This window comes from Natrix helvetica (assembly GCF_964273705.1).
Source record: "Natrix helvetica genome assembly, chromosome: 10".
NCBI classification, from domain to species: domain Eukaryota; kingdom Metazoa; phylum Chordata; class Lepidosauria; order Squamata; family Natricidae; genus Natrix; species Natrix helvetica.
In genome coordinates this window covers 762582-780624 of record NC_138561.1, presented here as the reverse complement: position 1 = coordinate 780624, position 18043 = coordinate 762582, and the positions used below count along the sequence as shown (strand labels likewise).

Genomic DNA, 18043 nt, shown 5'->3' with positions numbered 1-18043 from the left:
GTGCCTGCTGCCCTTACTTGCTTCTGGTTCGGCTTCAGCATCAGCATGGGCGGATCCAGGAGGTAGGTGACTGCCCTGGAGTCCTGCTGGAAGAAGAAATGTACTTCGACCTCCAAAGGGGAGATGTTGAGAATGGTGAGCTTTTCAAAGTGGTTGGGATATCGCGCAGCCTTGTACCTAGGGAGCACAGGAGGGAGGCAGAAGAGAGAAGACAGGGGACAAAGGGTCTTTTGGTTGCTGCTCTATTTATTGTCGTTTCGACCACCTTACTGAGGTTTTTGTTGGTTGTTTATATTGTAAGCTTATACTGTAAGAGTCAGTTGAGTTAGCAGTTCTATAAACTTGTTTAAATCAATGAATAAATAAATAACATATAAAGACCCTGTGATCCTGATTCTCTTAACATCTTCTTTTAGACATATGAAAAGGCAATCCAGCTTACACTTCCATACTCCACAGTCAGGTTATTCTGGCTACTGATATATTCTTTAGGGAGTTTCCCAGTTAGAAACATGAAGAGGTCAGAAAACCCCTTCAGCCCAATGTTGCTTTTGATGACTTTGGTGGAAAAAAAGAATCTCCTTTTGAAAATCCCCTTGAGCTTTCTAGTATTTCCTTATCACCCTCTTATATCCCACAAACACTTACTTTTCTCTTGACTTGCCACAAAGCAAGGGACCAAAGTTGAATACACCCAAGCTCAGGATGTATTTCTTGTATACAATTTCATCAGGCTTGATAGTCTTCTTACGGTGGGGGAACACTATCCTGGATCAGAGAAGCAAGCATGCATTAGCAGCTGAACAAAACAAGAGGTCCAAGCATATAAGGCACCACCCAGAGATCCCTGAGCAGGCAGGAGCTGATGCAAGCAAGCAACCAAAGAACCCCACTGGTTTCCTGCGGAGCAAGGAGAACAAGGAAGCCGAACTGAAGAACTGGGATACCCAATGCAGACCAGACCCTCTACAGAGCAATTCCCTTAAGTCTCTGTTGCTCTTAAAAAGGACACTCTTGTCCTGCAGTATCAGCCAATATTGAGAGTACAAAGAGAACAAATTGTTGAAAAGTATAATCTTTATTCTTAGGATAATGTAATTCCCAACTATTTTAGATGGAAACATTTACAGTATTTTGCTGTCTGTAGGAAGATAACTTTTTAGCAACTGGCTCAGCCTCACTATTTGAAACAGATAAAATCACATGTAACCCAAAACAATTAAGATGCTAAGAGGAGATTTGGTCACAGTAATGTTATTTGATTTCCAATTCGGCTTCTGACCGCTAACTTCAAAAGGGCAGACAATCCTACAAGGTAGCATCCTTTATTCATGAAATGATGCCACAGAGAAGTGACTCCTCGGCGAAAGGCCAAGATGGGGGGCCTCTTGCATTCAATTGGAGGACACAATAAGGGCCACAATATATGCCCAGCTTCACTGCTATGTGTTGTAGCATGGAAGATGGGTGGAGTTGTTTCCTCCTACTTACGTGGGATCCTGGCAAATGGTGGGGTATGTACAGATGCCCCTGCAGCACACCTGATACTGTCTCCGAGTTCCAAGGATTTCAAAATTTAGGACCTGATCAAAGAGTCCTGTTTTGGTGGAAGAGAAATGGATGCGCATCGAAACTTCCCCATTAGCAGGGACAATCCAGCGAAAGCAGTTCAACCTGTGGAATACAAAGCACAACAGATCTGCTTCAAGCCAGTGTCCCTAAGACCAAACTTTCCAATGCAAACTTTGTGGGTGCAGAACTCTGCTCCCTCACAGAAGAAAGTTGCCCTGTTTTGTGAAAAAGATGCTCCTTAGACATTGGGGAAGAAGTCCTCCCTTCCCCTTCCTTTTCTTTAAGCTGCCCTGTAAAAAACAAGGAAAGGGGAAGAAAAGGAGGTTATAGAAAGCCACAGTCAGCTTGGTAAGAAACTCCCTGGATGAGGGCATAATAAATTAAGAATAGAATAGAATAGAAATGCAGAATAGAATAGAAGCTGGAAGGGACCTTGGAGGTTTTCTAGTCCAGCCCTCTGCTCAAGCAGGAGACCCTATACCATCTCAGATAACTGACTGTCCAGGCTCTTCTTAAAAACCACCAGTGATGGAGCACCCATGATTTCTGGAGGCCAGTTGTTCCCCTGGTTAATTGTCCTCACAGTTAGGAAGTTTCTCCTTAATTCCAGGTTGCTTCTCTCTTTGATTAGTTGCCATCCATTGCTTCTTGTCCTGCTCTGTGGTACAAATTATTGTAGAATAATTTAACCCCTTCTTCTTTGTGGCAGCGCCTCAAATACTTGAATACTGCTATCACGTTACCCCTATTTCTTTTTTCTTTTTTCTTTAATTGAAAAGTTTTAGTAGAATTTACAGAGATTTCCCCTTCCCCTTCCCTCCCTCTATCCCAACCCTGCCACCCCTCCAACCGTCCCTCCCCTCAACCTCCCAGAGCAAAATACAGGGTATAAACATTTAACAATCATACACTAACATAAGCTAACTAACTATAACCTCTTACCTCCCTCTTGTACTTTAACTCCCCTTTTATTAAGCTAAATTTGGATAAACTATAACATTCCTTATTCATTCATAATCTAATTGAAGTTCCTTAGTCCAATGTTTATTTGAATATAGTCAATCCATCTTCTCCATTCCAACTTGTGTTTCTGCTCTGAAAAGTCTTTCCAATATGCTGAAATTTTAGCCGTCTCTGCTAAATTAACTACTTTTAACGTCCAATCTTGAATAGTAAGCACTTCTTCCTTCTTCCAGCAATCTTGTTGCCATTATCAATTTCAAAATCAAATTAGTCTCTATAATTGTACAGTCTGTAATTATACCTAGCAAAAACAAGAGTGAACTTTATCCTCTTTTTGAGAATATTTAAAATAATCCACCATATTTTTATCCAAAATGCTTTAGCTTCTTTACAAATCCACCATACATAATAATACATAGCATCAATCACATTTCCAACATTTAAATTATAAATTGGGATACACACAAGCTAACTTTTTAAGATCTAAAGACCATCTATAAAACATCTTATAAAAACTCTCTATCAAGTTTTAATCTTGCATAAATTTTTTATTTCTTACCCAAATCTTTTCCCATATTCCCATCATTATTAGACAAAATTATCAATACCTTTCTACCATTCTTCCATATTTGCATCTTTTTTTCCCTTTTTTAAAAAAAATCTTGGTATCATTTAAAGAAAAATAAAAACTTAAACAAGACTTTCATTTTACTACTATTATCCTTCCCAGCAAAAACTATTGTAAGTTCTCCCATTTATCCATCTTTATCTATATTTTGTGCCATAATGGTCATAATTATACTTATGTAATCTCCCATTTAAAATTGTAATACAGAGTCCTAAGTGGATAACCTTTTTTACTATCTCACATCATGTTATTTTTATGATTCTTCTTTTGGATTTATCCTGGGGATGGTGGATATCCAGCCTTTAGTACATTACTATAAAAATCTTTTGCCTTCCAAACTGAATTAAGACAATATCTTTCTTCCAAATAATTCACCACCAATCCGGCTGGGGCCTCCCATCTATACTGTATCTGGTGATTTCTAAGTTCATCAACTAGGAATGCATAATCCTTTCTGGATCTCAATATTTTATATGGAATTTCCTTCAGTACTGCCACCTCCTGTCCTGCCACCTGTAGTTTGCTTTCGTAAGTCGCTTGTAATATTCCATTCCTTGTTTTCCTGGTAACAAAGTAGATTACAATATCTCTTGGTAGTTGTCTCTGTCTAATCCATGAATTAACACGATAAATTTTTTCAATCTGCCAATCATATTCTGCTTTTGGTTCACCAATTAACTGAGCGAAAGCTTCTGCAAAGATTTCTTTCAAATTTTCTTGGTTATCTTCTTTCAGGCCTCTTATTCTCAAAGCAAATTCCATCGCTCTGTATTGTATCATTGTAACTTCTGCCTCTGATTTTTCAATCTTGATTTGAATCTCATCAACTTTATTCTCCAAATTCACATTAGACTGAGTAATTTCTTCCACCCTGTCGTCCAATGATATTACAAAAGCAAACAAACCCTTAAACGCATCCACTATATCCTCTCTTATTTGTTGATTACGGGTTTGAATTAAGTCCTTAATTTCAGACATTTCATCAGACACATCTTTAAGGGCAGATGTATTTTTTTCTTGCAGAAACGAGGCTTGTGCCTTTAAAGCGCCTTGGAGAGCTTCAAATGTCACTGTTTGTGTATCTGCTAAAGATAATAAAGACTGCAATTTAGGTGACTGGGCCGGGTGACTTCCAGCACTCTTGGAAGCACTTATTTTGATTTGTTTTGAAGGCATTTCCGAATATTCAAATCACACTTTCCAACAACCAAATTATTGAGTCCAAAAAGTCCACTTAATCCCCAAGCTTGTTAAATCTTATAGCTCATTAGTAAACCAAAACTGTTTTCTTTAATCTTGAGCTCTTGAGTCTTTTAACGACATTAACAAACACTTAACAAATACTTTCCTTTTAAGTTTCGCTTTGATCACACCCTTTGACTTGCAGACACCATCTTTATTACCCTTTGTTCTCCTCAATCTTCACAGAAGGAAGTGATACTGCATCGGAGTTAAAGTTTATACTTGCAATTATAATCGCTCCTGTCTTTGCTGGCTGCTTCTTATTCAATTGTAGATTAAAACATTGATTGCAGGGGTGGTCGTGGCATTTTGTTTCTGCTGCAGCAGGAGCGTCCCGAGATGCGGAGCCTTGTTGGGCTGCTGGGGGGGGGTGTCTCACCCTTCGAGCCCCAGAATTGCTCCTGGGGGTCTATGGGGAGCTATACCCTTGCCCGACTGCTCTCCTCCCCCTCTTTTCCCGAGGGGAGAGTTTTCAAGCCGCTTGACAGCTGATTTACGCTGTTCTAGCAGCTTAAACGCGATCACGAGGCTGGCGGTCCCAAAGGAACGTCCTTCAATGCCTACGGTGCCACCGGAAGTCCCCTATTTCTTTTTTTCTTTAGACTAGCCAGTCCCAAATCCTGCAACCGTTCTTCATATGTTTTAGTCTCCAGGCCTTTAGCTGCTCTTCTCTGAACTTTTTCAAAATCTCAACATCCTTTTTGCAGTATAGTGACCAAAATTGGTTGCAGTATTCCAGATATGGTTTTACTAGGGTTTCATAACAGATAAACCTTCAGAAGGCTCAAGGAACAATCATAAACCCAAAGGAAGCCCATAGGATAAGATTCACAGCCAATAAGATTTAAAAACAGCAAAAAGACAGAGAAATGGGCATTTCAAAAGAAATGGTTATTTCTGTAAGGGGAAGGGGCACTTCCCATCTGTGGCCACCACATTTCCTCAGCAAGGGCAGGCCGGTCTATCAATGTTCTTCTCCTCCTCCCCCTGGGGCTTCTGCCACAGGAGCCTCACCTGAGCAGCTTCTCACTGGAGACCTCTGCAGTGGGGCTGCCCTGGTCAAGCTCAGACAGCGTTGCCATTGTGCCGGGGCTGAGGTGGATGCCTTTTCTGCTGCGAGAGGCACCTTTCTTTTCCTTTGGGGCTTCCCGGGAGACCTCAGGTTTCTCCTTCCTGGACCTGCCTCGAGTCGGGGTGGCCAGATCCTCCTGAAAGCCAGTAGAAACATAGCAAGACAGAAAGCCAATAAATGAGAATATCAACATTAACATTCATTAAAGATTAACATCAGAGCAACAATCAAGTAAACAATACCCCAAGTGAGGAACTGCCAAACGAGCCAACCGTGAACAGCCCAACAAAGAACCTCTAAGACCATCCCCACAACACTGACAGAGCAAGCGATTAGAGCATCCCCTGAGAGCAAACCCCACTCCTGACCAAGACTGAAGAGGTGTCACCTAGGTTGGACAATGAAACATCTGCAAGAAAACCACCAGACTCAGAGAGCACCAAGGTCCCCTCAAGAAGGAAAGTGTGAAACCAGGAAGTCCAATCACCATAATGTTAGCAGTGCTGACAGAAACGTTTTAGGTTATATATCTTCATATCGTTGGCTAGTGGATAACCATAAATGAATACACTTGATCTTTGTGCTAGCAGGAATAAATTTTTCTCAGTGAATGGACACATTTGGACACGATCTCTCAGAAAATCACTTTGTGAATGGAGTAGCATATTTACAATCCAAGATGTAGTGCAAGGCAATAAACATATTAAGCAGCTCTATTTCCTATCACTGTATCAAGGATGAGGTATTTTGGGGAAGCAGCCAGACTGGATATGGTTAATGCCAGGAGAACTTCTTTCAGAGATTTTATATGTAAGTTTTTATTAAGAAGATTAAGAAAGAACACAAGAATGTCCTATTAGAATGACAAAACCAGGTACAACTTGCTAATGAAATGTCAGGCACAGGGAAACCAAAAACGGCACAGAATGAATCACTCAAAATAGTTTCTTTATTGCTCTTTTGCCTACAGACAGAAATCTTTCAGACTAAACTACACTCTCTATAACTATCAGATACTGTAAATGCTGTGACGATTTAGAGAGTATCTTTTCTGGGTCTCTTCCTTTGTACCAATGACTTAATGCTGATTCGTCTCCTCTGCCTCCTGCAATTCAGCACCAGATTACACCACATCAACTTTACGATTCGGGTTTCCTTTCTCCGGCCCAGCACACTGGTTTTGCACACAGAGGGGAACTGGCTGCCCTCTTTTGGCAAAGGGGTTAGAGTTAGGGTTAAGGCCATTCCCCACTTAAACAGTCTTGCCTTAATTCTGGCATGCCGTGTCCTGATTCTCTTCGCAGGTAGCTCCATATTTTGGGGGGCAACATTTTTCAATGGATGGATGGAAACTAATCAAGGAGAGAAGCAACCTATAACTAAGGAGAAATTTCCTGACAGTGAGAACAATTAGCAAGTGGAACCACTTGCAGTCAGAAGTGAGTGCTCCATCACTGGAAGCTTTTAAGAAGAGACTGGACACCCACCCAATTGGTATAGGGTCTCTTGCATGAGCAGGGATTTGGAATAGAAAACCTCTAAGGTCCCTTCCAACTCTGTATTTTGTTATGATTGCATTGTATTTTCCTTAAGTTTACTTCTCTTTTTTAAAGAGAAAAAAATAATTTTAAATTACCCAAATCCTTTGAGCACTCCTTAGAAAGGTTGGTGGCAAGACCCTTCTTCATCTTGGTGCCCATCCTCTGAACTCACCCCAGTTGGGCACTGTCCAAGACCATATACTAAAAATAAGGGAATGTCTGTTCAATGCAGACAGAGGAGACATTTACCAGCACTTTTACTGGCAGGATTTGGGCTTACACCCTAAAAAGCAACATCAGCACTTGTCAGCCCAGGTATCCCAAAGCAGCAACTCCGTACCTTTGTTGCAGGGAAACTTGCTGGAGTCTCCATACCACTCTCACCCTCCCTTTTGTCCTCCTCTGGATTCAGTTCTTCAGGAATGATGAAGGTGAAATGCTTGAGAGCTTCTGAGGCAACTTGTGCTGGTCGTTTTTCGGGATATGGGATCACTGAGAAAAAGGCGGTGGGAGGAATGGGCGGTCCTGAAGGGCCCAGCCCCAAACCATTCAAAATCTAGAGCGAGGAATAAAGTGGAGTTGTCACGTCCATTATGCCATGCTTAACGAAATTGCAAACACAGGCCTGGAACCTTTGTTTTTAGCCTTATCCCAAAGCCCCATCAACTTATTTAGGGGCAGCCATTGGAGACATGTCAAACCATCCTAGGATTCAGGTTTGGCTTTACTGGCAGTAGAGCGGAAGCTCTGCATTGATTGACCTTGCCTATTCAGACAAGTCAATGATGCAGGAACAATGCAGGTACAGATTATGGAACTGCTCTTACTCGCTTCAAGAAACTATCTTTGAGAAAACCAGGGGCAAAATATTTGGAGGCTGGTTCCCACTTGGGGTTCTTGAGTCTGTACAATGAACACCCCTACCCCCGTATAGATATTTATATAGCTTTGTAATAAGGTAAAGCACTAAAGGACATCCTAATTTGTTGACCCTTTGGGGTGACCAGCATTTACTCAGTCTGACTGGACGTCCCTTGACTAAGGTTTTTCCCCGAGCTAATGAATCCCTGAACCCCACCACAGCCTTGCCGCCAGCCTGCAAACTCTCTCCCTGCAAAGCCTACCCCAGCCCACCCACTGGGCACATCACCCCAGGGCTCACCTGAATAACCCTGGGCAGTTTGCCATTTTCCAGTATCCGCTTGCCACTGGACTCCTCAGAACTGAGGACGTGGATTTCCAGAGAGGGGATGCCAATGTCCCTCTCTGTACCTTCTCCTCCTTCTCCCTCCAGTCCAGCAGCTCTGCTGTCCTCCATGGCCTTCAGCTTTTCCAGGCGTTCCCGCTCTGCTTTCTCCTTCTCCAAGCGCTCCTTCTCTGCCCGCTCCTTCTCCAGCCTCTCCTGGCGCTCTCTTTCTCGGTCCTTCCTGCCTTTGCGACCGGATGGAACCTGGCGCTGATCCTCAGCTTCCTCCTGCTTATCCTCTGAGCCTGGTGGCTGCAGCTGGACCAACTGGACCCTGTCCCAGAACACCAGGATCTGAGCGATCTCCTTCTGGCTGGCCTCATACAGCTTGAACCGCTGTGCCAAGCTCTTCTCACTCTCGCTCATGTCCTTTTCTGCTTCCTCCTCTTCCTGGGCTGCAGGGGGCGCTGCGCCTGGCTGCCCATTCTGCAGGGCCATTCTGCTCTTCTTTTTCTTCTCATCTTTGTCATTGAAGTTCACATCTGGACGCTCCTTTGCAGAACCTTTTCGCTCTAGCCCTTCATTCAGCCTCCCCTCCGATTTGTAAGCTGATATGGTGGGATTCTGTGAGAAGAAAAGGAAGGAAGCGTTCAGCTGTTCTAATTGTGCTTGCATCAAGGAAAAGAGCCTCTGTGAGCCAAGCTCCCAGGCTTTCCAGCACCTGGATTTCGTGACTAAAGAAACTGACACCCACTAACTGGTCACCAGTAACGACAATTTAGGGAGCAAAGCCATCTGGATTGCTCCATCAGAGGCATCCATTTACTGATCCAAAGTAAAATGGTGTGAGTTGCCCGTATATAGAGTGTAAGAAAGTACCCCTGATGGAAATGCTTAGGCAAAAGGGCTAAAATTGTTTTAAGCTAAGAATGTCCAGATAATGCTCAGAAGTAGCTCAGACACCTCCATAATTCACTGCACTGTAACCAAGAAGCCAAGCCCCATCAGACTTGCAAGATTCTGACCCCTAGACTGGTCCACCTGGTGGGGTTAACAGCGATGCAGCAGTTGGGCAGGACTCCCGTTGAGACTCACCTGCTTGCCTCCTTGCGGGCCTTTTTTCCCTACTGCCTCTTCTTTCTCTTTGCCCCCATCCCTCTTATATCGCTTGGATTTCTTCTTCACCTCCTCTTCCTCCCGCAGGCGTTCCAGTTCTTGTTGATGCTTCTTTTCCTCCAGCTCTCGAGCTAGCTTCTCCAGCTCCCTTCCAGGCATATAACAAGGAGAAGATTTTTTAATAATTCTACACAAATGTCTATAAAATATTCAGCCCTGAATTTCATTAGTTTTACCCCTAGATTAAGGCCCACAGTTTTGGTAAGGGCCACATCCTGCATGGGGCTACAAAACCACAACTCATCTTCCTCTGTGGGACCCAAGCAAATTGGCAGACCTGCAAGGGAAGAGTTTCCTCACCTTCGTTTTCTCTCCCGTAAGGCCTGCAAGAGCTCATTGTCAAATTGGATTTTTTGTTCTTCTGTAAGAGCATCATACTCCTCTTCATCCATTTCCTGAAGACGAGCCTTCTCTCTTGCAACAGCTTCCTGCTGTTCCCGCTCTTCCACAGAGATCAAGAAGAAAAAGAGATTCCTCAATCTGACCATTGGGGTTCTATCCATTAATGATGCCAATGCCTGAGTTCCCATCCCATTACAGTTCTTGCAAAAAGAAGAAGCAGGTGAGAAAGGCAAGGCAGGGGAAGAAGGAACTCAGATCTGACAACCACAAACTCCATCGCCTGATTCTATAGAATGTGACTGGTAGTAAGACATACAAAAAGAACAATTGGATGAGCCCACAAAAACCACATTGTTCTTACCTTCCTGCTCTTGCTTGCTTATCTCTCTAGCTTTCATAGCAGCAAAATCCTGGAAGAGGTTCACGAAATAGATATACCGTCGGTTGTTGATCGCTTTAAGCAGGCAGAGGAGCGCTGATACCATGCTGCGGGCAAACATAGTTTCCAACCCATCGAACACCATGCCACGATAGCAATCACTCAGCTGTCCAAAATGGAAGCACACCAGGTTTAGGCCAGTCAGCAATGTGGTAATGTTGTGCACACATCCAACTAATCCAAGTGAAAGGCAGGGATTTCAATGGCAATCAGAGGCAACTTATTAGAGTCCTCCAGAAATGCAAGGAAGCCAGGATTTGTTGGCTTCCAATAAGAATGCCCATTTTCTCAAGTCCATAGAGAAAAAATTAAAACATTCAAGCCAATGATTTGACCAGACATGCATTGCTTTTGAATGATCTAGAAACTTTAGCAATGTTAGTATCATGTAGTAGGGGTCTCCAACCGTGGCAACTTGATGACTTGTGGACTTCAACTCCCAGTGTTCCTCAGCCAGTGACAGTTGCCTGGAATCCGCTATAGGTCTTGTGACACACAGTCTCATGCTCCTAATGATGTTATCTTCTGTGGGGACTCACAACTTGCTCAAGCCTTTCTAACAATAACAGAGTTGGAAGGGACCTTGGAAGTCTTCTAGCTCAAGCAGGAGACCCGATTGTCAGGCCTGGAAATCATCTTTTACTTTTTGAATTTCAGGCCTGCCACACGTTCTACTGTGGGAAAATGGGAGGGGGGATTATGCAGAGTATGGGTGATGTGTAGCCATAACAACATTCTTTCACAGAACGTCAAGGTCGCTTTATCCCTGCACCTGGGCGGATGTGGATGGGAGGAATCTTTCTTTGTGGCAATGAAGGATTGGACCATGTGATGAACATGTGGGTGTTGGGTCAGGGTCTTGAACTTTCAACTGGGTGGGAAAACCTGGAAGCTTTCAGATTCAGATTTTCCCAGGTGTGCCAATATGACATCTCTAATAGGACTTTGAGAAAACTCATGCCTCAGAGTTTTCTTTTGTTGGGGGAGTTACTTGGAACCCTGACATTAACCCAAATCTATTCTAAAATACTCTACCAGCTCCCCTGAACCTCGGGGTGCTGTCTGGGGTCCTGAGGCCCAGCATCGACCCAAAGTCGGGCGACACAAAGACTCAGAAGATGGAAGAAGAGAAGAAACCCATGGGGGGAGCCGGAGGTGATGGCTCGGCAATTTATGTCGAGACCATCTACTCTCCTTCCCAAGCCCTGGTGGAAGCTGCCGAGAAGGGATGCCAGCTTGGAGCCAGACACAAAGAGCTGGCCCCTGGGCGAACTTCACAGCTAGACCTGAACCTGGCAAGGCGAAGCCGCAGGATACACCTCCCCTCGGGAAATGCTGCTGGTGTGCGACCAGCCTCGACCCACAAGTGGAGAATGTCAAAGCAGATGGGCAACAGGCGCTCTGGAGAATGGGGATTCCCTCCACCATCATGCAGACAGTCGCTGGCTGGCCTCCCAGACCAATTCAACCAGCTCAATGTGAGTGGGGCTACCCATATCCCTGGCAACAAGCAGCCCAAGTGGACCTTGGCACAACCGACGTTCACATTCCCGGGCCATGAACCCGCAGTGCAATAGAGTGGAGCCTCAGTCTCTTTCCATTTGGCGCAAAGTGGATCAGCCCACAGCCTCATGGCTGGGATGGGCCCAAACACAGCCTTGGTCACCGCTAGGGTACAGGTGACCCAACACCTGGGCTGGATGAATCAGCCCAGGCCGGCAATGACAAGCCAGCAGCAGAGCTTTTGGGGGTTCCCGACCCCAATCTCGCAGTCGGCATTTGGATTACCGCCAGCAAGCCAGATCCCACCGGGGTGGCCATTCTACCCAGGTCAAGGATGGATGCAGCAGCCGGTCCAGCCAGTCCACCAGTTCAATAGCCAGTGCCGGTTCAGCCACTTGAACTTTTCCAGCCGCAAGTCATGATCCCGCAGCCGATCCCAGTTCAGCTGCAACTGCAACTGCAACTGCAGCCCCAAGCCGTAATTCCTCAGCAGGAAATTCCCCGCAATTCCACAGCCCAACAGCAGCAGCCAGTGATACTTCCACAGGAAGCCCAACAACAGGTGCCTGCCCAGCAACCCACTCAAGCCCAGCAGCAAGCATCACTGGCTCCCCTGATGTTCAACGAGACACCTAGGAGGCTAGCTTATATTCTCTGTTGAATCTGGGCACACATCAACCAATATGGGGATAATACCCTTCTGACCAGGATTTGATTTCAGCCATATTGGATGGCATGAACGAGGGTGAGACATCGGAAGGGATAGCTGAGCTCCAAGATGAAGAGGCCCATGAACTAGACAATGCCGGGTCAGAATCAACAATGTCTCCCATAGGTAGAAGCAGAGGCTCAGATCCAAGAACTGAAGCAAGCCAGGCAACCCGTGAAAGAGCTCATTTGGAAGTTTCGGAGACTGGCTGAAAAACTACGAGACTGGCTGGAGCGCCTCCTAGTACATACTTTAAGGAAGCCCTGGAATCGGATCTCAGAATGGTGTGTGGCATCCGGGGGGTGCTGGACCACATACAGATGTGGTACAAAACAGCTGTCATTTTAAGACCACAAGATCCACCCCCACAGGAAGCCAACCACCGACAAGCTGGCCAGGAGACCCCTAGGGTGCTGAGCCCAGGTTAAGAAAGCCCAAGTGCCTCTTCTGCCACAAGTGGGACAAAGAGGACTCCACAGAAACTGCCCAACAAGGGTCACCTCACCAAACAGTCTCCATTCTTGCCTAACGAAGCAGAGGAGACTCCAGCCAGTGAGGCCCTGCCAAGCCCTGTGGGGGAGAGCAGCACGGCAACCCAATGTTAAGTGCAGCCATCCGCCCCTTTGCCATCAAAGCTAAAATTGTAGTGCCCAAGACGGGGGTAGAAGGGGCAGTAGAGGCAGTCATTGACATGGGCTGCACCCGGTGTTTAATCAGCCTCCCCAGCAGCTAGGCATATGCACGAAACCCCTAGCTTACCCCATCTGCTTTGAACAAGTCGACGGGACACTGATCAGAAGTACCCCCACCATGTTAATCACAGAGCTCGTTAGGCTGGAGATGGGTCATCACCAGGAGCTCCTCAGATTCACCATAGCCCAAAAAATGAATGATTATATTGGGGCTTGTGTGGCTAGACAAGTGGGGGCCCACTATAAAGTGGGAGGACAGTTACCGAAAACTAATAATTGGTGTCGAGCCACTGCCTCCAATAAGACTGAATCACTACCCAGTGACCATGACCTCTAGCGATGCCAATAGCCTCAAAACCGCAGCCCCTGTGTCAGATGGGCCGCCAGGCTGTCATCAAATACCCAAGGAATACCGAGACCTATGGAGGGTTTTCAGCAAGGAGGACTACAACTTTCTTCCCCTTCATTGACCAACCGATTGTGCAATAGAATTCATGCCCAGGGCAAAGCTACCCAAGCCTAAGATGTACTCCATGACCCCTAAGGAAATGGCGGAACTAAGAAATTACATTGATGTCAATTTAGAGTGCGGCGTTATCCAACCCGCTAAATTCAAGGTACTCTTCAAAGAGAAAAAAGATGGGGGGAGGCTGTGCGTGGAGAAAGTGGCAAAAGAGATGATTGAACACATGGTTGATACAATGTATAATAAGATGCTGTTTCTGCTTATCTTTTATCTTTTGTTTTTTTTTCTGTAAAAAGTTGTGAGAAGTGGAGAGATTCCTACCTCTAGCATGATGGAGCTGCCAAAAAAAAATTTTTTTTTTGTATATCCACCTACCCTTTTCCCAAAATTTTTTTAAAAACCAATAAAATTCTTTTTAAAAAAAGTCATAACAAGTATCCATAAGTTCCGCCGAACCATATGACAACTGGCGGAGAAGACCCCAGGGTGGGGTTGGACTCTCCTTCGCAGCACCCAGAAAAGGACCATTCAGGTAAGCCAATGGTCATTTTCCTGGGTGCTGCTCTGGAAAGTCCAAGCATGGGACATACCCAAGTAAATGTCACCAGGGCGGGAAGCAAAAGCGTCCAGGGTCTCTCCGCTGGTATGAATGCCCTGGAGAACTCACCTCCCAAATGCCCCCACCGCAGAAGCAAATTTGTCCAGTCTGTAGTTTCGAACAAAAGGAGACAAGGAAGTCCATGTTGCAGCCTTGCAAATCTCCTCTATCGGTGCCTGAGTAGCCCAGGCCGCCGTAGTGGCAATGCTTCTTGTAGAATGTGCGGTAATATGGCGTGGCACCAGAATAGATTGAAGAATGTGGGCCGAGGTGATACAGGCCCGTAGCCAGCACCCGATGGTCTGAGAAGAAACTTTGCGTCCCTGGAAGGCCGGTTGAAATGCGACAAAAAGTGATTCAGAGCGACAGAAGGCAGCCGTTTGTTTGATGTACTTACGTATCGTTCTACGAACATCGAGTATGTGCCACTTTTTCTCCTTGGGATGTTTGGGGTGTAGACAAAAATCCAGAAATATGATCTTCTGGGCCCAGTGAAACCAAGAGTTGATCTTGGGTATAAATGCCGGGTCCAAACGGAGGATCACTCTGTCAGGTTGAATCAAGCACAACTTCTTGCTAATTGACAGTGCTGCCAATTCGGAAATTTGCCGTGCAGACGTGATGGCAATCAAAAAGGCTGTCTTAAATGTCAGATGTTTGAGGCTGGCCGAACGGAGGGGTTCAAAGGGCGGGGCAATGAGAGCCCATAACACTACATTGAGATCCCATAAGGGGTATCTGTGAACAACCGGAGGCCTCAGGTTGGTTGCACCCCATAGAAAGCTGTGGATGATGGGATGACAACCAAGGGAAGAGTGCTCGTCTACTGTCAAAACCGCCACCTGCCATCTAAGAGTGTTAGGGGCCAGGCCCTGGTCGAGTCCGTCTTGCAAGAAGTCCAAGATCTGGGAAATTGTAGCCATAGTCGCCACAGCTTCATGCCTCTGCACCAGCTGTCGAAGGACTTCCTCGTGGTGACGTATATTCTGGTTGTAGAAGGCTGTCTGGATGCCTGAATGGTGTGAATGACCTTGGTGGAAAGGCTACCCCTACTTAGGAGATCCCTCTCAAGTGCCAGATGGCTAGTTGTAGCCACTGGGGCTCTGGATGTTGAAGCGCCCCCTGGCTGAGAGAGACCTCCTGCCGGGGAATCCGCCAAGGAGGGTTGACGGAGAGACTCACGAGGTTGGCGAACCAGGTCCTTTTGGGCCAGTAGGGAGCCACGAGCAGAATTTCCGCCTCCTCCAACAGAATTTTCCAAATCACCCTGGGAAGAAGAGGTAACGGGGAGAAGGCGTACATCAGACCCGGTGGCCACGGACAGTGGAGAGTGTTGACCCCCTCAGCTTGCGGGGTGTGGAACCTGGAGAAGAACCTGGGGAGGTGTGTGTTCTCCAGGGAGGCGAACAGGTCGACCAGAGGACGGCCAAACCTCTGAGACAACTGGTGGAACAGGTACGGGTTCAGGCGCCACTCCGAGTGATCGACCATGGCTCTGCTCAGACAGTCCACCTGGACTGTCTGGATGTTGTGGACCCCGGAGATGTGCTCCGCTTGGATCAAGCACAGGTATCTTTCTGCCCACCTTCCCAGGCACTCTGATTCCTCCATCATGGACCTGGAGAGGGTGCCCCCTTGGCGGTTTATGTGCGCCTTTGTGGCCACATTGTCCGTTAGGATTCTCACGTGACGCCCCTTGATGTGGTCTCAAAAGTGAACGAGTGTGAGCCGCACTGCTATCAATTCCAACCAGTTGATGCTGTGGGAAGCTTTGGGCGGTGACCATCTGCCCTGCACAATCTGGTTGTGGAGATGATCGCCCCAGCCGAATACACTGGCGTCCATCGTGATGGTGACACGGTCTGGCTCTTTGAAGAGGATGCCCTTCACCAGCCACCACTGGAGGGACTGACGTACCTTCGGTGAGACTCGAACCAGCTGTTGAAAGTTGCTCATGTTGTCCCTCTGGTAGGGCAGGAGGAGCCATTGTAGGTGTCGAGAATGAAGGCGTGCCCAAGGAACTATTGATAGGCACAAAATCATCTTGCCGAGGAGTTGTGACAGCCTGTGATGAGTGTAGTACCTGCAACACCTGGCTTCTGATGCTTGCCAAGCGCTTTGGAGACAGGGAGACCTGGCAGTTGGTGGTGTCGATGATGGCGCCCAGGTGCTGCAGCCTGGTGGTTGGATGCAGATGACTCTTTTCCTTGTTGATGGAGAATCCGTGATGTTGGAGGGTTCGCAGTGTGTGCTGCAGGTCTTGTACCGCTTGTTGCCGTGACGATGACTGGATGAGGACGTCATCCAGGTAGCAATACAGGCGCACTGGGCAAGATCTCAAGAAAGCCGCCACCAACGCTAGGATCTTTGTAAAGGTTTGAGGTGCCGAGGACAGGCTGAATGGCAGAGCCCTGTACTGGTAGTGGCGGCCTGCATAAAAGAATCTCAGGAACCTGCGGTGAGCTTTGCGAATGGGGATGTGGAGGTAGGCCTTCTTGAGATCTATGGATGTTAAGAGTTCTGAAAGGGCTGCTCCGAGTTCCAAAAAGGCTGCCTCCTATAAGTCTGTAAACCCTTACAGTCAGATTTTTTGTTGACCGAAGACATAACCTTCTTTTTGTCCTTGTTTTCAACCAGGATGGAGTCTAGGACCTCCCCAAAAAGCTTGCCGGCCTTAAAGGGAGCCAAGGCGAGCTTCCACTTGAATCGCATATCCACGTTCCAATGTCTGAGCCATAAGAGGTGCCTGGTGGTGACTTTAGAAGCCAGGGATCTAGAAGCAAATTTAGCAGCATTCAGGGTAGCTGAAGGAGGAAAGGAGCCGAAGTCGCGACAATACAACGTGTGATCTCAATGCTCTGAGATCACAGTTGACACTTTTGCCACTGGGTGGTCCAAATTGACCTAAACCGTCCCGCAGAGAGGGTGAACAGGAAGAATACGTCTTGCTGATCTCAGGGACATTGCAAAGTCCCTATTGATCCAAGAAAAAGTCTTCAAGCCGGTGACAAAAAATCCAGCCATTTGGCTAACGAAATTGGGGCGGCTCCAAAACGGAAGGATATGGAAAGAGAAAGTGTTTCCAGCTGGTGAGGAAATTTTATAGTTTTAAAAGTGACAGCCTATAAAAAACTTAAAATAAATCTAAATTGGAAAACAGAAATAAGTGGTGGAATTAAATTTGGAATGGTTTTTGACAGGGGGTTATCTTTGTTTTTGAATGCTATCTTCACGGACAGAATTTATGTAAGACCTTTAAAACGAATGGACTAAGCCTTCTTCTATTTTTCTGTTTTTTTCATTACTCTCCATAACCTATGGTCTAAAATTCTCCTCTTTTATTACTGTGGGTGTTTTTCTAACTCATTAAAGAATTGGACTTTCTTTTCAACTTGAAACACAAAAAAGACATTTTAAAAATTGCAACATTGTAAACACTGCTACTTCGGAAGCTAGAGCTTTGTGTATTGGAAATGAAACACTTTACTTTCTCTCACTGCCTATCTTGGCTTGGCACTTCAAGGTCTTACTGCTGGTTTACAGAGAGTGATAAGAAGAAAAGCACACAGATGTTCCTTTGAGGTATTTCTAACCAGAGAGAGGTGAAGATGAAATGATTATTGTGAATTGAAGTCTAACCTTTGCTAAAAACTTCTAAGCTAGAATAGCGGTGTTTATTAATTGGAAACAATGGCGCAATTCCAGCAGGAGTAAGAGGCTTTAAGTCTGCAAAAGATATTCTCAGAAATACAGAAATTATCAAATACATGTGAGAGGATTGAGAAGAAGTTGGATGACTTAGTGCATTTAACAGCAAAATATGATGGAGAAGTTGAAGATGTTTATCAAATGGATAAAGTCGCAGTTAAAATTCAAAAAACCGAAGAGGAAAATGAATATAATGAAACTAAAAC

General features: G+C 45.8%; 1 protein-coding gene across 1 annotated transcript in view; it reads right to left on the bottom strand.

Moving 5' to 3' along the window:
• Nucleotides 1-18043, bottom strand: part of HYDIN (HYDIN axonemal central pair apparatus protein) — a 325008-nt gene that overhangs the window by 79032 nt on the left and 227933 nt on the right. The window contains exons 43-51 of the mRNA XM_081963626.1: nt 10084-10267; nt 9681-9822; nt 9300-9468; nt 8181-8828; nt 7359-7574; nt 5420-5613; nt 1492-1674; nt 649-768; nt 18-177 (exon numbers count right to left, since the gene is read on the bottom strand). Of these exons, the coding sequence (XP_081819752.1) occupies nt 18-177; nt 649-768; nt 1492-1674; nt 5420-5613; nt 7359-7574; nt 8181-8828; nt 9300-9468; nt 9681-9822; nt 10084-10267 (2016 nt within the window). The remainder of the gene's footprint in view (nt 1-17; nt 178-648; nt 769-1491; nt 1675-5419; nt 5614-7358; nt 7575-8180; nt 8829-9299; nt 9469-9680; nt 9823-10083; nt 10268-18043) is intronic.